Here is a 10,817-nt window from a genome sequence, read left to right on the forward strand (position 1 = left end):
AATTTTTGTCATAGTTGACACGCTGAAGTAAAGCTTACTCAAATTACAAAATTGTGGTACAAACAGTGCGTTCTGAAGAGCTCACCAAGTTGCAGAATTTTTATCATACTACACTATTCAAAAAATGGTTCTTGAAGCAAAACGTTTCAAAAAAACTCATCAATTTTATCAATTGAGGTAGAACCTGCACAAATTACGACATTGTAATATAGACAGTACGTCCTGAAGAGCTCTTCGAATACATGAAATTTATTTAAAAAAATATATTAAAACACCCAAATTTGCAAAAAACACATCAAGTTTAGAATTTATTTAGCTAGTGTCTCTTCTAAATCCATTTTCCTATTTTTAGAACTCTATTTCAATTAGTTTAGAAGAAAAACCTTCGTCATAAGAATTTTGTTTATTTATTCTTTAATTAACATGTCGATTGTTTAAAAATCTTTTAATCGTTTTTCTAAACAATTAAGTTTCACAATACGTCATATCTTTTACAGGAGATCAATTTTATCACAAAAAATTATGCAATGATGTGTGAAAAATTTTGAAAATATTGACGGACAAGATATCGTTTGGAAATTTGAATTTATTTTGAAAAATATCACCTTTGACAAAAGTTGGTGAATTTTAGCTTGCTGTTTTAATTTATGGTACAGCAACTTTACATGATCAATAAGTTGGTGCATTTATTTAGTAAATCCCTAAGAACTCTTAAACGGTTTGTTTATATTTATTAGTATTTTCAACAAGTTTGTACAAAATTAAATTACAAATAAATAAATAATAAATAACATTGTCTAGTATTATAATGCCCTACAGCAACGCTGTATACTTGAAAACTGGATCTGCAATCAAAACAAAATTCACAGAACTCAGATTCAATTCATCTACTCTAATTCTAAATTTGCAAATTTATTTTTTAAATTCTTGTAATTTTTAAACTGAATGATGTTTTTGCCAAATTAGTTGATAATAATATATAATTTTCACCTTTTCCAACAACATAAAACCCTACCACAATTCGGTATACTTTGAAATTTGTCTTTGAATCAGAACAACATTCCCAAAACTCCCAATACAGCAACTTTCATGGCCAACATATGCATTTATTTAGGATAACTCTTGTAACGTTCACACCATTCGATTAATATGAATGATGTATAAGAGAAATTTGTATAAAATTAAATATTCTATACTTTACATATTAACATAAGGCTCTACAACAACTCATTATACTTTTAAATTGCTATGGAAAGCAACAACATAAAAACAATCTTGGATCAACTTACGGAAATTCTATAACAAATCCTTAATTTGTTTCCTATATTTTTTTAGTTTAATTTAAATATTTATTGTTACATGAGATGGCCATCAATGCTTTATAAACAAATTAATTAATTCTTGTAATTTCAAGTCATCAAACCTTGTATATAAATATAAGAAACTTATACAATTTATAAACAGTTTGTTATCAACAAAATAGTATTTTTAAGTGATATGAAACGATTTCAAGTGAGTAATTTTTAATGATGAGTATAATTTTAGATTTGTCAGGATAGTTTTGGACTTTAATATAATTTTATAAAAACAAAATGATTTATAATTTATTTGTCTGAAAACTGCCTGCAACTGTCCAATAGACATACATGTTATTATTCCATCAACCAAATGCTTTTGCAGAAGACTCTTCTACGTCAGGTTCTATTTTTGTACCAATTAACGTAAAACTGGTTATATTTTTTTTTATTATTTTTGTACCAATTAACGTGAAACTTTGTACATAGAGAAATAATTTAATTCTTTAAGAACTAACGAATAGGCAATCTTTTTATTAATTTATCATAAGTATAGTTTAGTTTAGTAATTCATCAGGATGCTTTCAGAAGTCTTGGCTATGTGTGGTTCTATTTTTGTACCACTCAACAACAAAGGCTGTACCTGTCCAAATAACAAATCCTAATCATGGCGAAGAATTAAACCATCTTTCCAGAGATCTCATAAAAGATCAAGATGTTTCTGAACTTTTTTACACGCCAGGATTTCCAGTGCCACCTGAAATAGATGTAACAGCTCCTTATCCGGATCTATTCCCGGAGCAATCAGGAATTACTGCAGGTTTTCCAATCGAAGATACTAATGATGATTCTAAGGAATCAGTTACAAGCAAATATCCGGGTACAAAACCTGGTTTTCCAGGAAATCCAGAGAGCAGTGTTATACCTAATCAGAATGCAAATAGTTCTACTACGTTGAAGCCAGCAGAAGGATCAGGAGATGAGGTTGGTCACGAAAGTCATAGCTCACACGAGAGTCACTCTTCTCATGAAACTAACAACTCTCATGAATCTCATACTTCACACGAAAGCCACACCTCACATGAATCTCATAGTTCTCATGAAAGCCACAGTTCCCATGAAAGCCATAGCTCGCATGAGTCGTCTGGAAATACTGAAGAAGATTCTGAAACACCAACGCCAGGGTATCCCGAAGATTCCGGAAATATGGTTACTCCTGTATTGCCAGATATAGGAGCCACTAATGCTCCTGAATTAAGCTCTACAGGGACTCCTAGGCCAACTCCAGGAATTCCTGGACATGGACACAATTCTCACGAAAGTCATAGTTCACATGAAAGTCATAGCTCTCATGAATCTAACAGCTCTCATGAGAGCCAAACATCTCATGAGTCTCACAGTTCTCATGAAAGTCACAGTTCACACGAGACGTCAGGAAATTCCGGAGAAGATTCTGGAATATTGGCTCCTGGATATCCAGGACAGCCCGGAATTAACGTAACTCCTGAATTACCAGATACAGGAAACACGAATTCTACAACACACAGTTCGACGAGTCATCCAGGACCAACGCCAGGAATTCCTGGCCATGGCGATTCTCATGAAAACCACAATTCCCACGAAAACCACAATTCTCACGAAAGTCATAGCTCACATGAAAGTCATAGCTCTCATGAATCTAATAGCTCTCATGAGAGTCAAACATCCCACGAGTCTCACAGTTCTCATGAAAGTCACAGTTCACACGAGACGTCAGGAAATTCCGGAGAAGATTCTGGAACATTGGCTCCTGGATATCCAGGACAGCCCGGAAATAACGTAACTCCTGAATTACCAGATGCAGGAAACACGAATTCTCCAACACACAGTTCGACGAGTCATCCAGGACCAACGCCAGGAATTCCTGGCCATGGCGATTCTCATGAAAACCACAATTCTCACGAAAGTCATAGCTCACATGAAAGTCATAGCTCTCATGAATCTAATAGCTCTCATGAATCTAATAGTTCTCATGAGAGTCAAACGTCTCATGAATCCCACAGTTCTCATGAAAGTCACAGTTCACACGAAACTTCAGGAAATTCTGGAGAAGATTCTGGAACATTGGCTCCTGGATATCCAGGACAGCCCGGAAATAACGTCACTCCTGGATTACCAGATACAAATTCCTCAACACCCAGTTCTACGAGTCATCCAGGACCAACGCCAGGAATTCCTGGCCATGGCGATTCTCATGAAAACCACAATTCCCACGAAAACCACAATTCTCACGAAAGTCATAGCTCACATGAAAGTCATAGCTCTCATGAATCTAATAGCTCTCATGAGAGTCAAACATCCCACGAGTCTCACAGTTCTCATGAAAGTCACAGTTCACACGAGACTTCAGGAAATTCTGGAGAAGATTCTGGAACATTGGCTCCTGGATATCCAGGACAACCCGGAAATAATGTCACTCCCGAATTACCAGATACAGGAAACACAAATTCCCCAGCACACAGTTCGACGAGTCATCCAGGAACAAAGCCAGGAATTCCTGGCCATGGAGATTCACACGAAAACCACAATTCTCACGAAAGTCATAGCTCTCATGAAAGTCATAGCTCTCATGAATCTAATAGCTCTCATGAGAGTCAAACATCCCACGAGTCTCACAGTTCTCATGAAAGTCACAGTTCACATGAGACTTCAGGACATTCAGGAGAAGACTCAGGAACATTGGCTCCTGGATATCCAGGACAGCCCGGAAATAACGTCACTCCTGGATTACCAGGTTCAAATTCCTCAACACTCACTTCCACGAGTCATCCAGGACCAACGCCAGGAATTCCTGGTCATGGCGATTCTCATGAAAACCACAATTCTCACGAAAGTCATAGCTCACATGAAAGTCATAGCTCTCATGAATCAAACAGCTCTCATGAATCAAATAGCTCTCATGAGAGTCAAACATCTCACGAGTCTCACAGTTCTCATGAAAGTCACAGCTCACACGAGACCTCAGAAAATTCTGGAGAAGATTCTGGGACATTGGCTCCTGGATATCCAGGACAACCCGGAAATAACGTCACTTCTGGATTACCAGATACAGGAAACACAAATTCCCCAGCACATTCTTCGACAAGTCAACCAGGACCAACTCCAGGAATTCCTGGCCATGGAGATTCACACGAAAGTCATAGCTCACATGAAAGTCATAGCTCACATGAAAGTCATAGCTCTCATGAATCTAATAGCTCTCATGAGAGTCAAACATCCCACGAGTCTCACAGTTCTCATGAAAGCCACAGTTCACACGAGACTTCAGGAAATTCCGGAGAAGATTCTGGAACATTGGCTCCTGGATATCCAGGACAACCCGGAAATAACGTCACTCCGGGATTACCAAGCACAAATTCCTCAACACCCAGTCCGACGAGTCATCCAGGACCAACGCCAGGAATTCCTGGCCATGGCGATTCTCAGGAAAACCACAATTCTCACGAAAGTCATAGCTCACATGAAAGTCATAGCTCTCATGAATCTAATAGCTCTCATGAGAGTCAAACATCTCACGAGTCTCACAGTTCTCATGAAAGTCACAGTTCACACGAGACATCAGGAAATTCCGGAGAAGATTCTGGAACATTGGCTCCTGGATATCCTGGAAAACCCGGAAATAGCGTCACTCCTGGATTACCAGATACAAATTCCTCAACACCCAGTTCTACGAGTCATCCAGGACCAACGCCAGGAATTCCTGGCCATGGCGATTCACATGAAAACCACAATTCTCACGAAAACCACAATTCTCACGAAAGTCATAGCTCACATGAAAGTCATAGCTCTCATGAATCAAATAGCTCTCATGAATCGAATAGCTCTCATGAGAGTCAAACATCTCACGAATCTCACAGTTCTCATGAAAGTCACAGCTCACACGAGACCTCAGAAAATTCAGGAGAAGAATCTGAAACACCAACACCAGGATATCCAGGACAACCTGAAAATAATGTAACTCCTGGAATACCGAATACAGGAAACACACATGCTCCTGAAATAAGCTCTACCAGTCATCCAGGGCCAACTCCAGGAATTCCAGGCCACGGAGATTCACATGAAAGCCATAACTCACACGAATCTCACTCTTCTCATGAATCTAACACCTCCCATGAATCCCAATCATCTCATGAATCCCACTCTTCTCACGAATCTAACACCTCCCATGAATCCCACTCTTCTCACGAATCCCACTCCTCGCATGAAACATCACAAGAATCAGGCCAACCAGAGGCAGGATTTCCTGGTCAACCAACTCAAAAACCAGGATCAAGTTCTACCAGCAATCCTTGCATTTGTCCTGTAGATTCATCAAGTAACTCTGACATTACATTCGACATAGAAAACTTTATGGAAAAGATAACTAATCCAGAAGCCAGGCAGGAATTAGAAGAATTTCTCCAAAATTGGGAAGTGAAGGTAATTGTCAAGAAGAGGAAGTAGAAGCTGCGATAATAAATATATATGTATGTTATTTGTAAGATAAATAACTTTGTTACTGTTGTTTTGAAATAGTTGTTTATAGTTTTGTAGAAATTCCAATAAACTTGCTTTGTGTTGTTTCGTTTTTTGTCTTTTTACACTTCCTTAACTGATACTATTTTTCACTATTCCTTTTAGATTATGGAAGTTGCGTTCTTTTAAGGTAGACCATTTAAATTTTTGTGTTTCATTGGTAATTCTATATATGTTTTTTTTTAATTCTGGCAGCAAAAGCTATCAAATTGACTGCAACAGTAATGCCATGATATATGTTACCAATAAGAAAGTCTTATAATGGAGAAGGAATTTAATGTTAAATTTATAAAATTGTTCAAGTTTTCTCATGATAATTTTGTTCTAGACAAAAATTTTTGCATCTGCTTACTAATAAAGCCATTTACCACATGATACAATACTCATACATACATACACATATTTGTCCAATTTTAGTATCAAAGGATTCAGAATGACCAGAAATCAGTTTGTATAGCAAAAGAATACAGTTTTCATTTTGGAAGTAAAAATTAGTCATTGAGTTTGTTATTTATGGTTAAATAAACTTTAAAAAGAGCTTAATAAGAAAATAAATATATTTATCATAGTGTGAATAGTGAAAAGGCATATGCAGAATTTCATAGAAACTTTTATTAATAAAATAACTGCAAAAGTCAACACTTAGTCTAATATTTACATTAACATATTTTCTTATAATCAGTCATTTATTTGTCAACAAAATCAACTCCTTATTCTCGTTCCTTTCCCTTACAAGACTTCTTCTTGTGCAAAGAAAGGCTACTCCCTTGGGTAAACTTAGCAAAGCACCACTCGCACTGAAAAGGCTTCTCTTTGGTATGAGTCCTCATATGAACAGTCAAATAATTATTCAAAGCAAACTCCTTCCCACAAACTTCACACTTATACTCCTTTTCTTGATGACACTTCATATGGAGATTCAAAGAACTCGATTGAGTAAAAACTTTCTCACACTTGACGCACTTAAAAATCTTCTCACTCTTGTGCATTTTTAAGTGACTCTGCAAAAGTTTTGGAGAAGGAAAAGATCTGCTGCACAATTTGCATTTGTGGTTCTTTGTTTCATTGTGTTGTTTCATGTGGGTTAGCAAAACTGATGATTGTGAGAAGGCTTTTGAACATACTTCACAAGTATAAGGCTTCTCACCAGTGTGGACACGAATATGGTACTCCAGGCCATGTTTACGGGCAAAGGTTTTGGAGCAATATTGGCACTGAAATGGACGTTCACCACTGTGCTGTCTCATATGGATTGGGAGGTACTCGAGTCTAGTAAAGGATTTACCTGGGTAAAAAAAAATTGGAGGTACACAACCCATTTAATCAATTACAACTGACTTTGTAACTTTTTACTAGTTAAGTTCAACAAATAGTTTAAAATCTATGAATGCTCGCCATGTCGTCCGAAACTAACAAAACGCTTTTCCATACATTTTTTACTTAGGCTTGGATATGCATGATAAGCATTATTTTAATATTTTTAGTAAATACATTTAATTAGTTTGATTGCAATAAACAATGCATTAAGACAAGTTGCATACATGTGACAAGTTGCATACATAATCAATAAGAAATAATAATTAATTTATGACAAATGTTAGAAGTCATGGCATTTTTTTTTTTTATTTTATTCAGAAATTCAAAATTTTATTTCAATACTCATATTATATCTGAAAAGACCTTTCAACTTCATGGTATGTGTAAATAATCAACTCAAAGAAGAGTAAATAAGATCAATTAGGATAAAAGTTTAATGAAAAATAGGAATTATAGAATTCTAGAGCCTTCCCCCATTGTAATAAATGCCTATCAGCGGTTTCCATGGGAACAAGAAGCAAGAGAAAAGTGGAGGTTGCAGTTGGTATTATTTTTTAATGAGTCCAACATATCCAGACAAAAGACCTAGTCAGGTCTTTGAAATAATAATTAATTTATGACAAATGTTAGAAATCATGGCATTTTTTTTTAAATTTTATTCAGAAATTCAAAGTTTTATTTCAATACACATATTATATTTGAAAAGACCTTTCAACTTCATGGTATGTGAAAATAATCAACTCAAAGAAGAGTAAATAAGATCAATTAGGATAAAAGTTTAATGAAAAATAGGAATTATAGAATTCTAGAGCCTTCTTCCATTGTAATAAATGCCTATCAGCGGTTTCCATGGGAACAAGAAGCAAGAGAAAAGTGGAGGTTGCAGTTGGTATTATTTTTTAATGAGTCCAACATACCCAGACAAAAGACCTAGTCAGGTCTTTGAAATAATAATTAATTTATGACAAATGTTAGAAGTCATGGCATTTTTCTTTTTTAATTTTATTCAGAAATTCAAAGTTTTATTTCAATACACATATTATATTTGAAAAGACCTTTCAACTTCATGGTATGTGTAAATAATCAACTCAAAAAAGAGTAAATAAGATCAATTAGGATAAAAGTTTAATGAAAAATAGGAATTATAGAATTCTAGAGCCTTCCCCCCATTGTAATGATGCCTATCAGCGGTTTCCATGGGAACAAGAAGCAAGAGAAAAGTGGAGGTTGCAGTTGGTATTATTTTTTAATGAGTCAAACATACCCAGACAAAAGACCTAGTCAGACTATACAAAAAAGCAAGTTAATTTATTTCTTCCTTACCACAAACTGAGCAAGTAGGTTTTTCCATATGACTCCTCAAGTGTGCCCTAAACTGGTTCTCCAATGTAAAAGTCTCTCCACAGTTCGTGCATTTAAAAATAGTCTTGTGAATTTTGTTATGTTTATCCAAATCCATTTTCAAATGAAACTTCTTATGGCAAATAAAACATTTGTACTTTGTACATCTTTTGGCTAATTTGTGATAAATCAAAGATTGTTCATCACAGAAAAAAATATCACAATCGGTGCAATGAACAAAATCCCTGCAGATGTCAGCATCTAGGAGCTCTTCGCAGGATGAATCTGGGAGGCTGTAATAGAAATAAATATATAAATATATATGCATATATATATATATATATATGTGTGTGTGTGTGCTATGACAACCAATACAAAAATTGATAAGTGAAAGTATAGGTAAAATATTTTTAAAAGAGAACAATGTACCATAGATCAAAATTCTGCATTTCATGAGCTCCTCAAGACGCACTGGTTGTACTACAACCTTCTAATTTGAATATGTTATATCTCAATAAGTCTACTATAACAACAAATACTAAAATCAATGAGATTTTTTCCAAAGTTTTGAGTTATTTACATATATTTGAAGAAGTACCAAAACTGGTTGAAGACATCATGGAGAGAGGTTTTTTTTTTCAAATATTTTTACCAAGATTCTACACATGTGTGGAACTAATTGCGACATTTTTATTGTTTTGTGAGAAAGTTGAAAATGCTATCTGATTAAAAGTGTATATTGTGTTTTAAAGTATTGATGTGGTCCGCAAGCATAGTTTTAAATTGTCTGGGATTTTTTTAAAATTATTTTTGTGTTGTAAATGTTTAATTAAGTTTCTCCTATGTAAATTAAATTACAGTCCAGACAATTTATTTTATAGTCAAGATTTCTATGTTGTTCAATGTTAAAAGGTATTTTATTAAAAATAATATATATATATATATATATATATATATATAAATGTTAAATTTTAATAATTTTGATGTTGAGATATGTGAGATTCAGTCTTCTTTCATCTTTTTATCTTTTTACTATATGTATCCTCCTCGCGTTGTCAAATCCTGAATTCTCTGGTCAGTGTTTGTGCCCTCTACCTAACTTAACATGTGCTGTGCAGATTTTTGTCCCACTGCCGCATTGGACAACGTGCTTTGTGACATGTACTATACAATAAAAAATTTGTTTTAAAAATTTTATATAATTGTTCAGATTTAAAGTAACAGGAACTGTTTTTATTGTGCTTTTGTGAACAATTATTATTGTGAAATAATTAGCATTACTACAATTACATGTAAGTTTTCACACCATACCACTTTCTTATAAATTAATTTTAATTAATAGCTTTAATATGTGCTTTTAAACTAGAGTCCACTGAAGATGACACAAAACAATGTGTCGAAACGTATGGAAACGTTTGAATTGATGTATTGCCCTGAAGACTTAATCTCATATATACATATATATATATATATATATATATATATATATTTTCCATTTCCAATTGAAAATATAGATGAAAATATGATTCAAATTGAAAACAAGCTCATCTCGGGCACTGTGATATGAAATGGAAATAGGAAAAACTCTCACACTACTTCATCCCTGAATTAAGTTGGAGTTTAACTCAGTTCACAGACCTGCCTTAAGGCTGTACTACCCATTATATATATATATATATATATATATATATATATATATATATATATATATATATATTGCATGTATGTATATATATATTGCTGTCGGTATACTCACATTTCATCTTTGACATGAACATCCAACATAGAATCTTTATCTAAAATTTCAAAATAAAACAGATCACAATCTCCATTATATCCTAAGCTATCACAATCCTCTTCTTTTTTAATATCACCATAGTTCTTTACAAATTCTGAAATAAATGTGGATTTTGAGGTTAGGTCATCGTCTGGCTCTTTTTTAATACATATCTCTGATAACTGTTGATTAAACATATTGAAAATATTATTTTTGAATGTGCTTTTTTAGGGTTTGTGTTTTGTTTTACATGCCTAGTTGATTTATTTGATGGCATATTTATTGTTTTGATGACATTTTGACATTTTAGACAACGTTGGTAAATAAACATGCAACAAGTGGCCGCCATGACAGGTGAGAGATGTCAAAGGGAAACTGTCAAGAAAATGGCGGTTGGGATTTGAATTGTTTAGATAAATTATATTATGAATTTTATAAATCGATAAATCGATAAATTATATAAATTATATAAATTCAATAAATTTTATAAATCGATTTATATATATATATATATATATATATAATGTAAAAAA

At 34.0% G+C, this 10,817-nt stretch overlaps 2 protein-coding genes across 2 annotated transcripts; one reads left to right on the forward strand and one right to left on the reverse strand.

Annotated features, from left to right (window-relative positions):
- The first annotated feature begins 1,646 nt into the window (after window positions 1–1,646).
- Window positions 1,647–5,978, forward strand: LOC113363090 (filaggrin-like). The gene is made up of 3 exons (XM_026605575.1): window positions 1,647–1,721; window positions 1,932–5,753; window positions 5,955–5,978. Exons 1-3 carry the CDS (start codon window positions 1,647–1,649, stop codon window positions 5,976–5,978), a joined length of 3,921 nt encoding a protein of 1,306 aa, XP_026461360.1.
- Window positions 5,979–6,559: 581 nt separating this feature from the next.
- On the reverse strand, window positions 6,560–10,570 carry LOC113363091 (gastrula zinc finger protein XlCGF8.2DB-like). Its single transcript, XM_026605576.1, has 3 exons — window positions 10,264–10,570; window positions 8,490–8,800; window positions 6,560–7,134 (listed from the first exon to the last, which is right to left on the reverse strand). The coding sequence occupies exons 1-3, from the start codon at window positions 10,479–10,481 to the stop codon at window positions 6,560–6,562; spliced, it is 1,104 nt and encodes a 367-aa protein (XP_026461361.1). The 5' UTR covers window positions 10,482–10,570.
- Window positions 10,571–10,817: the final 247 nt, after the last annotated feature.

This window comes from Ctenocephalides felis, unplaced genomic scaffold, assembly GCF_003426905.1.
Source record: "Ctenocephalides felis isolate EL2017-DRISC unplaced genomic scaffold, ASM342690v1 CF-g0.4_SCAFFOLD_00845, whole genome shotgun sequence".
In the NCBI taxonomy this organism is placed as follows: Eukaryota; Metazoa; Arthropoda; class Insecta; order Siphonaptera; family Pulicidae; genus Ctenocephalides; species Ctenocephalides felis.

Coding starts and splice junctions, on each gene's coding strand:
- LOC113363090 (XM_026605575.1), top strand. CDS start 1,647: ATGTTATTATTCCATCAACCAAATGCTTTTGCAGAAGACTCTTCTACG. Junction 1,722..1,931: donor CTATTTTTGTACCAATTAAC/GTAAAACTGGTT, acceptor TCAACAACAAAG/GCTGTACCTGTCCAAATAAC. Junction 5,754..5,954: donor TCCAAAATTGGGAAGTGAAG/GTAATTGTCAAG, acceptor TATTCCTTTTAG/ATTATGGAAGTTGCGTTCTT.
- LOC113363091 (XM_026605576.1), bottom strand. CDS start 10,481: ATGTTTAATCAACAGTTATCAGAGATATGTATTAAAAAAGAGCCAGAC. Junction 8,801..10,263: donor GTTCATGTCAAAGATGAAAT/GTGAGTATACCG, acceptor TTTCTATTACAG/CCTCCCAGATTCATCCTGCG. Junction 7,135..8,489: donor ACCTACTTGCTCAGTTTGTG/GTAAGGAAGAAA, acceptor TTTTTTACCCAG/GTAAATCCTTTACTAGACTC.